General features: G+C 32.1%; 1 protein-coding gene across 1 annotated transcript in view; it reads left to right on the forward strand.

Annotated features, from left to right (window-relative positions):
• The window catches only part of LOC136982247 (b(0,+)-type amino acid transporter 1-like), a 35,161-nt gene extending 20,239 nt beyond the window's left edge, over positions 1-14,922 (forward strand). The window contains exons 6-13 of the mRNA XM_067278707.1: positions 288-387; positions 1,435-1,479; positions 6,470-6,593; positions 6,701-6,804; positions 8,671-8,767; positions 9,236-9,385; positions 9,540-9,708; positions 14,666-14,922. Coding sequence (XP_067134808.1) covers positions 288-387; positions 1,435-1,479; positions 6,470-6,593; positions 6,701-6,804; positions 8,671-8,767; positions 9,236-9,385; positions 9,540-9,708; positions 14,666-14,730 — 854 coding nt within the window. The 3' untranslated portion in view covers positions 14,731-14,922. The remainder of the gene's footprint in view (positions 1-287; positions 388-1,434; positions 1,480-6,469; positions 6,594-6,700; positions 6,805-8,670; positions 8,768-9,235; positions 9,386-9,539; positions 9,709-14,665) is intronic.
• The last annotated feature ends 56 nt before the right edge of the window (positions 14,923-14,978 follow it).

Genomic DNA, 14,978 nt, shown 5'->3' on the forward strand with positions numbered 1-14,978 from the left:
TTATGTTTTCAATTTTACAAGATTTTTCCTTAAAGTTTTAAAATGTTAGTAATTTTTGCAGGATAATGTGTGCATTTACGTTCATTTGACGTTTTACTTGTGATTAAATGAAATAAAATTAGAATTGTATTAATAAAACTAATTTTTTTTATTTTGATCTTTAAAGTCACACCTCGTCCTATATGCGAGGTCGTCTTATATTCGAGTAAACACGGTATTTAAAATTCTAAAATATAAAAATGAAACCTTTTCTCGTCTATAAAATTATCATTTTTAATATCTTAAAGGTAATACACAGCATTTAGTTCCCGATTTTGAACATGCGACGACATCGTTTTCAAATATCGCCACGGCATTTTATTTCGGTTTATGGGCTTACGAAGGATGGTAATATAAGCTGTTTTTAAATAAATATATATATTTTTTAAATGTTTTTCTGATAAAAATATTTTAAAAAAGTGTAATTTTGATCTATTGTAATTAATTTTGGCTAATGTTTTCATCAAAAGAATTTTTTCTTTAGTTAAGAGAAGAAAGCTTAAATAACTTTGGAGTTTTTAAAAAAAAATAAATTTTATCATTTTCATGATTCTGATACTTTCTACAATTATTATTTTAATGAAGTTTTTTTGGAGAACCAAATTATATGGCACACTCATTATATAATTCTACCTAGAGTAAAAACTTTAAAAAATTCAAACACTTTTGGGCTGTACACTTATCGTTAGAAGTTAACAAATTCTTTTGTCGATTATGACACTACTTTACACGAGAAAGTAGAGATTGAAGAACTGAGAAGAGTACAGATTTCAAGAAATTCAAGAAGAGTAACTAATATTTCTACAAATTCTACAATACTGTCTGTCAGAACATAATTGAAGCACATTAATACATTTTAAATAACAGGCTCGTTAGATTGTTACTTCTGATTGGATAACAGAATGTCACATGGTCACTATGGAAAGATTTTACACAATGCAACTATCTTTTTTTGGCAATTTGAAAAAAAATTGTAGACGTAAATTCCCAGTGTCGTCTGTCCGTCCGTCCGTCTTTCCTTAATCTCGAGAATGGAGTTAGATGGACGAAAGACAAGACTAGATACGTAAACCCTAAGAGCAAGAGTTAATAGAATTAAATAGAATTCACTAATGCAAAAATCTGTTTTGCTTCTATCTACTTCCATTTTAGAGAATTTTTAGAAAAGGATTTTCTCCATAGAAAAAAGCATGAAATTCTTAGATGTTATCTGCTAGAGATTGCATGCATAACCAGAGAGGTTACAGTCAGTCTTAAGAATATTAGAGCATGTCCTAATATTGAAAATTGCATATTTAGCATAGTAAAGATTGATCATTAAGAATACATATTTTTTTATAAATATTTAAATTTGTTCAAGAATAATAGTTATAATCAATTAAAATTTATTTTTAGGAATTACATTAATTATGTTACTGAGGAACTTGTAAATCCTTATGTGTAAGTAACATTCATTAAACTTAATTAACAAATTTTCTTATTATAATTAAAACTGGGACAAAATAGAAAATTGTTCACTTTTATTATTATGTTGGGTTAAGTGAGATATACTCGGTTAACACTGGTGGCTGTGTGTACTATGCCAGACCAAAGTCAAGGCATAGTAACCAAAACAGAAATTAAAGAAGTGTATCAGTGTGTGTGTCTGTATTCAGGAATTTTCTCACAATATGACATGTATTCAATATAGTGGCCTTCTGTAGTGTGATGTATGTGTTTCTATTCAATTCTAATGTGCCCAGGCTTTTGTGTAGTGTGTGTGGTATGACACCTGTAGAGGAGAGAACAACAGGTACAATAAGCACCCTATCCATCCTCCACAGATGCCTTATTTCCTGGGCGAGTTCTGTGTACTTGCTAATTTTTTCAGTGCATGCGTTTTGTATATTGTGAGTGTTTGGAATGGATATGTCTATAATGTATGTGATTTTATTGTGTTTGTCAATGAGTGTGATGTCTGGTCTGTTGTGGTAAATTGTTTTATCTGTGATTATGGCTCTGTCGTAGTACATTTTGTGCGTGTTGTTTTCCAATACTGTCTGTGGAATGTATTTGTAGTATGGTTCGTGGATGTCTACTAATTTGTGTTTCTTTGCAAGCTCTTGGTGTATTATATTTGCTACTTGATTATGTCTGTGTAAATAATCTGTCTGTGCCAAGAGCTTGCAACCAGAGGTGATGTGTTGTATAGTTTCTGGCATGATGTGACATTTTCTGCATGTGTCATTTGTGAGTGTCGCATCTTTGAGTATGTGTTTTCTGTAGTTTTTAGTATTTATGACCTGATCCTGTATGGCGATCATGAATCCTTCTGTCTCCCCAAAGAGGCATCCCCGAGCTAACTAGCTGTTTGACGCAGTTTTGTCAACAAAATCCTGGGCCAGGTCGTAAGGATGCCTGCCATGGAGTGCCTTTCGAGCCCACGATTGCTTAATGGTGTCTATGCTTTTTATATGTTGTGTTGTGTCCATATGATGCGAGTGTAAGTTTAATGGTGTGTTATTCGAGTCTGCTAGAGTTACTGCTTTATGTAATTGTGATGTTTCTTGTTTTTTGTAGAAAAACTCTCGCAGTGACTGTATTTGTTTGTAGTGAAGGTTAACTATGTCAATCAGGCCACGTCCGCCATCTTTACGTGGAAGGGTTAATCTTTCTGTGGCGGATTTAGGATGATGTTGTTTATGCTTAGTAAGTGTAATTCTTGTTTTCCTTTGGAGTTGCTCAAGATCTGTGTGAGTCCAATGTATAACTCCAAAAGAATATGTGAGTACTGGAATGACATATGTGTTTATTGCTTTAACTGTGTGTTTTGCATTTAACTGTGTTCTGAGAATAGCATTTAACCTACTTTGGTATTCTTTAATTAATCTTTGCTTTATTTGTGTATGTTCTGTTAGTTTGGCCTGTTGGAATCCTAAATACTTGTAGAACTCGCCCTCTTCCATGGATTCAATAATGTCTCCATTTCCAAGTGCAAAATCTTCTTTCTTCAGGATTCCTTTTTCTATGTGAAGTGTTTTGCATTTATCTAGGCCAAATTCCATTTGTATGTCCTTGGTGTATGAATGTGTGATTTGTAGGAGTTGATGAAATTGTTTTTGTGTGGATGCATAAAGTTTTATGTCATCCATGTACATGAGATGTGACAGTGTAAACTGTGTTGTTTTTTTATGTCTGATATTGTAACCATATTGCGTGTTGTTTAACATGTTGGATAATGGGTTCAGGGCTAAGCAGAACCAGAGAGGACTCAAGGAATCTCCTTGAAAAATTCCTCGCCTAATAAAAATTTGGTTTGTTTGTATGAAAGTGTTACTAACCCTGAGATGTAGTGTTGTTCTCCAGTGCTGCATAGTGTTTTGAAAGAATGCAATGAGTGATGGATGTATTTTGTACATGTGTAGAATATGTAGCAGCCAACTGTGTGGAACACTGTCGAATGCTTTTCTGTAGTCTATATATGCCATGTGTATGTTTCTGTGTTGTTTGTGTGCTTGCCGTAGAATGACTGAATCTATGAGTAACTGTTCTTTGCATCCCCTGTGATTTCTACGGCAACCTTTTTGTTGTTCTGTAAGAATGTCGTGTTCTTCAACATGTTTGTATATTTTGTTTGCGATACAGGATGTCAATAATTTGTAGAGTGTTGGAAGACATGTAATTGGTCTGTATTGTGTGGGGTCTGTGGTACTGTTGTTTTTAGGTTTCATGTAGGTGATGCCCTGAGTAAGAAAATTTGGCATGTCATGTGGATTGATGATGATGTGTGTTAGATGTTTAGCTAGTTCCTGGTGCAGTGATGTAAACTTTTTGTACCAGAAATTGTGAATGTTGTCTACACCAGGTGTCTTCCAGTTGTGTGTTCTGTTAACAGTGTATTGGAAATCATGTATGTTTATTTCAGCACAGGGCATAGTTGGTATGTTGTGCAAGTTTCTGTTCTCCTCCTCGATCCAGCCTGCATCAGCATTGTGCGTGACAGCACTGGACCAAAGAGAAGACCAATATGTTGTGAGTTCTTCTTCTGTTGGTGTGCCACTGTGCTGTGTATCAGTGTTTGCTTTGTTATTAATTTGTCTGTAAAAGAGTTTTTCATTGTTTGTAAATAATTTATTTTGTTGTTTTCGTAGTGTACATGTTTTGTATCGTTTGAGTCTACGTGCTTTGGCAGCAAGTTTTTGTTTTAGTGTATCAATGTATTCTGTGATGCGTGTGTTGTGATGTTCATGTTTTGTGTGTGTTTTTATTTTCTTGAAAATGTTTTTGAGCTGTTTCCTTAATTTGGGTGTTATGTTGCTTTTAGTGTATTGTGTCAGCCTGCCTAATTGCTGTCTAATGTCATTTATTTGTATTTCTATTCTTCTCTGCCAGGCAGGCTTGTGATAGAATTGTGTTTTCTGTGTATTTGTCTGTGACTGTACTTTCAGTCCATGGTGTGTCACTACTGTGACTGCCCCAGCATAAACTAATGTATGAATGTCTGCGAGTGTAGAAATTGAATGAATGTAGTGTGGTATTAAGTGAGTGTTTACATAATTTAGTGTTTTTCCTACTTCCTTTGACATGTTGATTTTTGGTATTCGTGGTCGTTGTGTGGGATCTGTGCCTGTATATTTAGTGAGTGTTTCCTGAAATATAAGTGAGAGTGTATTAACTAAATCCATGTCTATGTTATCAGTGATGGATGAGAAAGTGTCTGTAGTATCATTAGTGGTAATTGTTGTATGTGTGTTATTATCAATGCTTGTTGCTGGATTATCCTGACAGGTTACATGATCTTCATTAATGTTAGATGTTTCTGTCTGTTGATGTATTTGATCAGCAACCTGTTGTTTGATAAGTTCAAGTGTTGTTTGTGGAATAAGGTTGTTGTGTATAATTGTTCTTTTTTGATCAACAACCCTTTGTTCAGTGACAGTGAGATGAGGATACTGTTGTGTGAATCTATGGTGTAGTTGTTGTCTGTATGCTGTCATGTTTGTTTCGAGTTTTGTGATGGTGTAGTAAGTACGGATGATAAACTCGTTCATTTCTACTGTCCATTTCATCTGTTGGCGTGGTTTTCCAGCCTTTGTGGTCTGTGGATGCATTGCCACAGAAACACCAAGGCTGGGTTGGTTCCTCACATCTGTTGAGGGCATTGCAGTAGCCATGCTTGGGCCGGTGCTGCTTTCGCCACCGGTAACCAAGGGAGACTGTGGCCTATTTTTCGAACGTGAGCCTCTGCCTAACTCACGAACGCGGACCTTGTTAACCCGGGCGACGTCCGAGCCGGTATCACACTTTGATCTAGTTATTACCATAATAAATATCTCCACAGAATGTGGGCGTGGTCACTCTTAGCTTCATTTCTCCCCATAGACCTTACTGGCATGGGTGTCCCTACCAGGAGCTTATGCTCCAGCCTGCATTGCCCTATGGATCAGTAAAATTACTGGGCTCTCCCACCATGACCAGGTGGTGACCACGGGAGAGTTATTATTATTATTATTATTTCAATAAAATTTCAAACAAAATTGCTCAAAATCTGAAGATCAGAGTTTAAAGAACTTTGAAAGCACTAATTTCAGAAAATGTTTACATTTTAAAATGTATAAAGCTCAGTTTCTTATAATAATTTGAGTCATTTTAATAATCATAAAGATGTCAGAATTAAAGGTCAGTGTATAAGAACCTAGTTTGAATCTGCTGTAAAACTATATGATTTTCCACAATAGTTTTAGATACTTAATTCTCAGTTATATGATTAGCAGCACGAATGTGTTGAGTGCGCCATATGGTACAAATTCATTCAATGAATCGTCTCGCTGAATGAGTTCATACACATGAGGAGGAACTAGTCACTGTGGTTACCCAGCCAAATACACTTTCAACTGTCCATGCCTAAAGATGGCCTGCTCCTGAAATCAAAAAATGTCAGTGTTCCTGTAATCAAGTAATCAAACACATAATATTCTCACATTCAGTTGCTACTTGTATAACTAGAGACTATGCACTCTGATCAAATGATCATTTTTATCTTTTATATGTACTGATTCCATTACCATGGTGGTTTTCAGTTTTTCTGAGGCCATGGAAATCATTCATGTACTTTATATTACATAGCATTAGCATCAATACCAGTATATTCAAAAAATTAATAAGTAATTCCATGTTATCTATTCTCGTGAATAAACTAATAAACTTTATTGTATTGAATAAGATAGTAAACTTAGAATTACCTACAAATAAAGAAATATGTTGTAGACATTGTAATTTTACAAAGACAGTGGCAGCATCATCAAGTAGGCATTGATTTTTGCTATTATCCATAAAATTCCCATGCTAAAATAACAAAATTAAACTGTAGTTATTTAATTTTTATTTTTAATCACATTAAAAGTATTTATTTTAAAATATTTTTATTCAAAAACATGTTATTTTTTAACAGAAACCTACCAAGAGCAATTATAATTGCAATCCCCTTAGTTACTCTGTGTTATGTTTTTACGAACATTGCATACTTGGCAGCAATGTCGCCGGCAGAACTGTTGGCATCCGACGTCGTAGCGGTGGTAAGAACGGATTTTAACGTATAATTTTAGGTCGATATAATTAACGATTAAGAAAAATATTTATTTTTTGATTATTTTATGCAAACCATTCTCAATGAATTATTTAGAAATTTGCTGCTCGAGTTCTAGGACCAGCTGCCGTCATCATTCCAATTTTTGTTGCCTTTTCGGCATATGGTGCAGGAAATGCAAGTTGCTTTACTACAGGCAGGTAAGAAAACTAATAAAATAGCAGTGAATCTACATTATTGATCTTTTCATGAATGTTGTTTATATAATTTTTAAAATTTTTGACAAAATAGTTTTGGTTCTCAAAACAAGCCTTTACAAAGATTCTACTTTGTAATTAAAAAATTAATTTAAAATTTTACAGTACCAGACCAAATATCCGGCTTCTAGAAAACTGAAATTACCAGAAAACTGGCTATTTTTAAAGCTGACTAGTTTTGAATTTGGGAATGAAAGTCCCTAGTCAGCTTGGAAACTTTCATTGTCAAGCTATCTGGCTATGTGGTCTCATACTATACTATATTACTATAAAATCGACATTTTTAATTCTTGTAGACATTGAAGATTATAATATATAATAGAAATCACCAAAGAGGAGTCTCAAATTATTTCAGTGAACATTTATTTGTGACTAGTATTTTCAATCTGTATATGAGATCTTCATCAGGTTGTTAGTTTCGTATGAACACGAAAAAGAAAAATCATATTTTATTACCTTACTAAATATTCAAAAACTCTAAGTTGTATGATTTATATTTATATTTATGTGACAACTGGCTTTAGTTTATATAAATAGATATGGCACTTATATATTAACAAATTTCAATTGTTAAAAAAGATGGTTAATTAGTAGCAGAAGTGCAATTGCTGTCCTGTACCCCTGGCTGCATCAATGAAGCTCTCATCTGTTCCCTTAAGCAAGTGAAATTTCCAGAGAGAGACAAAATACAAACAAAGCAAAGTTTTTAGAAACAAAACTATGATATTTCAGGACAATGAAATTGCAGATATAACAGTATCTGATCTCTAACTGACAACCATTCAATCATGACAAGATCGCCTTAATTGGGCTGCAATTTGAAAAAATTGTAGACCTATAAATTCCCACTGTCGTCCATCCGACCGTCTTTCCTTAACCTCGAGAATGGAATTAGATGGACGAAAGACGAGAATAGATATGGAAACCTTAGGGACGGAAGGCCTCGCCGAACTATATACAAACTTCAAATGTAAACCAGAAGTCACAACTCTATTGTTAAAGGAAAAGTGTGATGTGCAGGGGCAAGACACTACTAATTCGAGGACAAGACACTACTAATACTATATTTTAAATTAAATAAATTAAAAATATGATTAAAATTGCAGTCCAGCATTGAGAATATATCACAATAAATATTTTCTCGTTAACTTTATCTTCTTTTCCTTGTAGAAAACAGGACTAGTTTCAAGTTGCGCATAATATATTGTGGAAATATATCTATAACTAAATCCAAAGTGAATTTTTTATATTCTAAATTTGGCATAACGTTGCCTGCCAATCAACTAGAAATTGTTAATAGTTGTTAAATCATTACAGTGTAATTTTTGAGAACCAATTCTGTATATTGCCATCAAAATTTTTTAATGTTCTTGTCCAGTTAATAAATAAACTACCTTATAAACTGACTGTTTTAATAAGTCAATAAACTGTTTAAATTGATTTAAACTTATCTCGTGCATCTCGTTATCTTATGCAGCAATTAGGTCTTACAGATCAGAAATTATATTGTTTATTTAAATCACCTGTTCTGATCTGTAAGACCTAATTGCTGCATCCATAAATCCAGTATAATAAGTCCCGTTAATTTATAAAGTACTAGTAGATGAGATAAGTTTAAATTAAGTTAAGGACACAAAGGCATATTAATTAAACAAATTTTTAATAATTGTTTAAATTGATTATTTGCTATAGTTTATTATTATATGAGATAGTTTGTTAAGTTAAAGAAACGTGTAAATTAGTAAATAATAGTAAAGAATTATATTATACTTTATTCCTTTAGTTAAATAGAACTACGTTTGTTTAAAGGTTATCTTTTGTTGCTGCAAGAGAAGGGCACTTAGTTGATGTTCTATCCTATATCCATATACACAAGTTAACTCCGATGCCAGCTTTGATGTTTAATGTAAGTAATGATAAATCTAATGAAGTATTAAACTAAATAAATTAAATATATAACTAAACAATCGCCTTAAATAATCATGCTATAAAATTCACTAATTTAATGATTAATACGAAGTAATTTGCTACTAGAGGTAGACGTTAGGTGCCATCTCTTATCTAAATTAATAATTATAATTTTAATAATTTATTAAGCTAATTTACAAAGTGGCCACAATGTCTCTATGCACAAGATTCTATTCTGGGTTTCATAGTTAGAGAAATCTTGAAGATATTCTCTAAATCATCATTTAAAGCCATCTAAATTCAATAATCTATGGTTGAAAAGACAAACAAGAAACATTAACTTTATTATCAGATTGAACCTATCACTATCTTGCACAATTTCTTTTCATATGATTATAAATTTTATATTTACAACTACAAAGTTATAAAATATATTTAATAATTTGTTTTATGTGTTTTTTATTAGGCTTTCTTGACTATATGTATGGTAGCTGTAGGAAATATTTCTAGTTTGATTGACTTCTTTAGTTTTGCTGCATGGTTATTTTATGGGGGAACAACACTTTCGGTTATTGTTCTTCGATGGACTATGAAAGATATTCCTCGCCCATATAAAGTAAGTTCAAATATGTCTAAGTAAATAGATTTAGCTAAGAAAATTTGTTGCTTTAAATATAATTTACTTGTAAAAACACAATCAATATTTATATAAATTATTAACTATGTAAAGTAGCAAAACAATTAACCTAATCTAATTGAATTTTTAACAGGTGCCAATTGTTATTCCTGTGATAGTATTAATAGTATCGTTATATCTTGTGATTGCTCCAATTTTACAAAATCCAGCAATTGAATATCTCTATGCTTCGTTGTTCATTTTCTCGGGAGTGATTGTTTACGTACCGTTTGTCCATTACAAGATTCAGCTTAAGATAATGGGTAATTATTTATTTATTTTCAATAAATAATAAATTTACAATTATTTTTAGTTAAAACATAATACAATATTTTTAAATTATATTATAAAACAGGCAAAAGAACTGTTCAGTAATACTCTCTCTCTCTACTATGGCTTTCTTCAATAGATGTCTTTATCCAAGCCTAAACATACTCAGTTGCCTCTATCAAATGAGCATCTGGAGATAATCTTAGCTGTTAAAGATGGCCAGCATGAAATATTTATCACACTATCACTTTCTAGTTTCAACAGTTGCACGTCTTTGCTGACAATTAATTGTCGGTCAGAGAAGTAAAAACATCGACCTCTCTCCAATCCTGTGTTCTCAAATACTGTTCTGGATTTGAGTTCATGTGAGATCCTGATATTTTCATGAGTGCTTTTGACCAAGGCTTGTCCCTCACTTCTCAGCCATGCCATTGTAGGTCTGACAAAATCTGTTACTGGTTTGCAAAAAGGCCTCTTGGTACCCACAAGGCAGATGTTAAGAAAAAGTACCTGTTGGCATTTACATGCTATGAATTATATTGTCCATATGATTTAGACATTCAAAAAAGGAGTACTTCAACTTATACAAGGTGCCTTAAAGTTAATGTGCAGTTTGATAACTAAAGACGCAATAAATAATCATTGAGAGCTTAACTTTTGAACTTTAAGTAATAATTTTACCAACAGATCTTATTAGTGACTCCTAAATGGTGGTAGTCAAAGAGAAGAGTAAACTGCGTGCTTTGACTTTCAGAATTAAAGTTAATAAAAGCTGTTAGAAGAAAGTATGCTTTCATTATGATAAACATACCATTATTAATTTTAATTCTACAAGTCAAAGCATACAGTTTACTTTCACTTAGACTGTCATCATTTGGAGATCATCAACAGAATCTGTAAATAAATTCAGTTGAGCTAATCAATGTATCTTTTAGCCAGTGGGCAAAGTTTAGTGTTAAAATTCTTTAAACTTTACCTATTGTCAAAAATGCATTGATTGGTTCAGCTAAAATAAGTTCTACATTAAGACAATTATTATGTAAATACTGTACTTTGTAAGTGAAGGTTGGTTCTCATTTACAATGGGGAATGATAATGACACAAAAGTTCAAATGACAAAAGTTGTAGTGTCATTCTCATTACCACGGCACGTCTCTGAATGTTATATCCATGCTTTGATGATGCATCACCATTTTTATTCTTTCAAATTTATATCTTTGTACAAGGGATGTTCCTTATCTCTTGTACAACCTAACCTAACCTAATTTTCTCTTGCTAGATCTATTAACATTTCAGAATTGAAAGAAGATTCTTTCACATAACCACATTAAAAATTGTCCATGTTGAATTTGTCATTGTTTTCAGTATTGAATGACACCAATATAAATGACAAGTTCACAGTTTTTAGTATTTAATATTTCTGCTAGCCATCACAGTAAAAGTTGAGCTCTACTCAACTTTTACTGTGGTAAACACACCCCTTTTCTGTCATAGCCTGACATAATGATGGCTACTCTGTCATAACTATGCTATTTACTGTCACAGATTTCATCACAGTGAGAACCAGCTTTTAGACTCTCAATAGGACCAACCTTTAAATTGTTTATTTTAGTCACGTTTGAATTTATTCTTAAATTAGAGGATAATTTTGTGTATTCTTTCTTAAATTTATAATGTATAAATAATGACTGTTCTTTGTATAAATCAGGTTTGTGTATAATTTTATCGCTGGTTCCTTAGGTTTTTGCAATGTTTATTTTTGTCTAATATTAACTAGTTGTAAAGTAGCAGTTGTTAACTTGTAAAGATAATGATGTCCTTTTTTTTTATGCCACAAAGGATTGGATTGGATTGATAAGATAAGGCAAGGCAATCTGCCAAGGATTTGTGCCTCCTAAGAGGACTCTCTTTAGAAGACTGTTTAAATTAGATGTTAGACAAGTGAAGTAAACCCAGAAAACTCCATGTGACCATCCCATTTATCAGACTCAAACCTATGATCAACTGCTACTTTTCAGTGATTTTTATTTACTTGGCCACTGGTCATCATGCCACAAAGGCTCTTGGAGATAATTGATATTGTCATTAATAATCAAAACTCAAACAACTTCATTCTCACACATTGGTGTAAGAGAGAGAGAGAGAGAGTATGTATGCTAGTTATATACCTTGGTGATGTTGTATATTTCTCAGAATCCTATCCAGGATGCTTGATGTAAAATTATATGAGTAGCAATGTAAACATGTAGAAGATATTATACTAAGGTGATCAGATTTTAACATTGGTGAAGCGGGACAAAATTGACAAGGGGGAGTTGTTGTCTTGAAAAAAATTCTTCTAGAGCAGCCAAATTTTATCATCAAAGAATGCAAAATTGGATTGTATTATATTTTTTTAAAATTTCAACATATGTAAAATTTACAAATATAATAAAAATATATACTATTATAAATCTTTAAAAATTTTTTAAATTGTCATAAAGTACCTATGACAAACTATATGTTAACAATTATTTTAATCCATTTGTATTTCTTTCTAAACAACAATAATAATACTAACTTGTATTACTTTTCCCCTGATTTTGTCTTGAATGCCACTTTATTATTGTAATTTTTTTATTATATAATACTGTCGTAACCAAAATGAATCCCAGCCCCACCACTAGCAATAGAACGATGCAAACCACGTGCTTACTCTCGCTAATCACTAGCTTTCTAAGGTGGCAACAGATGAGAGCTCTGTGCCATGTAACCTGCAAGAAACAAAATGTTTCTTAATATATTTGTCAACTTGGACATTAATTATTAACAGGACTGTTAAACTGGTGTTAAGTGTTTATGCAAAATTGAGCAAAAGTTCTTAAAGAAAACAGACTTTCTTACTTTCTTTAATGAGCCTCCTGTACACATACTTTCATTTACAACTGTGTTTCAGGCTATTATGCCCCTCTTCAGCAGGGTTACAATGGCTATAAGTTTTAACTATAAATAACAAATACACTCAAACCTGTTTTTGTGCGATTTGTTTTCTGTGATTTTTTTGTGTGCGGTATATGAATTTCAATCAAATTGGTATACTGCACAAAAATAATTGCACAAAACACATTGCACGTGTAAAAAATCGCAAAAAAAAGACCGCACAAAAACAGGTTTGAGTGTAAATTATCAATAAATTTAAACACTAAAATACTAAAATTAATGTATACAATGTAAAAAGCTTATGAAATACAAGTATCCAGCTCCTGACAGTAATGGGCTTTTTGATGGATTTTTAAAATCATTCATAATCCTAACATAAGAATTAAAAATTAAATTTTAAGAACTAAAAACATATGTAAAATTCCTAAAATATGGTTAAAAGGAGATGTTTTACCTTTACAATGTTCTGCTAGAACGTACAATACTTTTGTGTGTTGAATGCACCGTAGTATTTACTTGCAGTCGTTATCTAGGATGGCTGCCCACGATTGGTTAATTATTCTGCCTAAGTTATTATTTATTCTATCTTTTTCCCATTTAATATTTATATGCTCATATAATTGCCTCTTATAATTATTTGGTTCTTTTTTCTTTATTTTAATTGTATCTAATTTTATTTGGCATCTGTATTTATTAACATGTTTGTCTACGGCAGAATTTGCATAATTTCCTCTTACGGCACGTATATGCTCCTTTATCCTTATTCCCAATTTACGTTTGGTCTCTCGGATATATGTTTTACTAGGGCTACAACTGCAATTAAAAGAATAAACTACCTTTTTTTTATACATTAAATCTAATTTTTTGTCTGACTTATAATATAAATTTCTTTTAAACAAATTATTTCTATCAGGAACTAAGTTTACTTTATCTTTTAGGGTATTTTTGACTCTTTCAAATATTTTTGCTCGTTTGGACAGCCTGTGAATACGCGCTGCTCCGTTGCTGCAGCTGTGCGCCCAAACCATTTTCTCTCGGTTTGCCACGAATAGAGTTTTATTGGCGCATCATTCTTTATTTCTGATGCTCATGCACATCTTGGTATATGCTCGTGCACATACATGCGATACTCATGCACATACATGCGATACAAAATGATCTTTATGAATCTTAAACGTAAGACATAAATTTATGACACATAATTGACAAAAACTTAATCTTTCCAAAACTCCAGATTTTTTTAAAATGTGGCAGGACGTGGGACAAATTGTTAAAAATCGAGACTGTCCCACCAAAAGGTAGGACAGTCTGGTCACCTTATATTATACAGTATGAACATGTTCACCAAAACCATTTACTGAACGAGTTCTTACTTTAATGCCCTCAACTTATTTGTGTTGCTACATGAATAAGCATCCACTATGCAGTCAAGACTAAGTACAAGGTAATCATTGGAAACTCCCAGAATAGAGTAAATTGGGAACCAAAAATATTTGATACCAAAATCAATTCCTTAATTTTATTTTTAAACAGGGTGCACAGTAGTCTTTATACACCCATGTAATTGACCAATGCAGATAACTACAATTATGAATGTGATGTATAGTTGTAGTAAAGTGACTATACACTATAAGACAAGACCACTTACAGCACTCATAATGGTAAAATTCAGAACACTTCTCTGTTGAAAATGACAAAGTCAGATATAGGAAAAAAAGTCAATTAAAAAGTTATAGAGCACAGCTGATTCAGTACTAAAGAACACCCTATGTACATGAATAGTATGGATAAAAAGCCTGAAATGCTAATGTAGACATCGAGCATAGACAGTAAAATGTGTACATCCATCGTGTATTTCTTATTTTCCTATCTTTGTGCGACATTTGTTACCGTGTTCCGTACGTTGTACTTTACATACGTGTTGGTGTATGTGGACTTTACTATGCATCCTGTCTACACATTAATATTACTAAAAATGATTTTGGATAATTTATCTTATAATAATACTAATGAAATATTTTTGCTTTTTAGATAAAGTTACATATTTTCTTCAATTGATGTTTTCGGTCGTACCTACACATTCCTATCCCGAATAAGAAGTTAAAATGAGTAATAAAGCAAGCATCACGAACAATTTTATTTAAAATTCCAAACAAAAAAAGATTTATATTTAAAATTATTCAGAATATGTAAAGATTATGTTTTATGTGTTTTTTATAAAAAAAAATTAAGAATTATGTATATGTGCACAATTTATACATTTGTTAATGAAATTTCTTGTGTGTAAATCCAGTTGAAAGTGTTTTATTTGGAGCAAAAACTTTTTAAAAAATTATAACACTTT

This window comes from Centruroides vittatus, unplaced genomic scaffold, assembly GCF_030686945.1.
Source record: "Centruroides vittatus isolate TY-2023 unplaced genomic scaffold, ASM3068694v2 contig_817, whole genome shotgun sequence".
In the NCBI taxonomy this organism is placed as follows: domain Eukaryota; kingdom Metazoa; phylum Arthropoda; class Arachnida; order Scorpiones; family Buthidae; genus Centruroides; species Centruroides vittatus.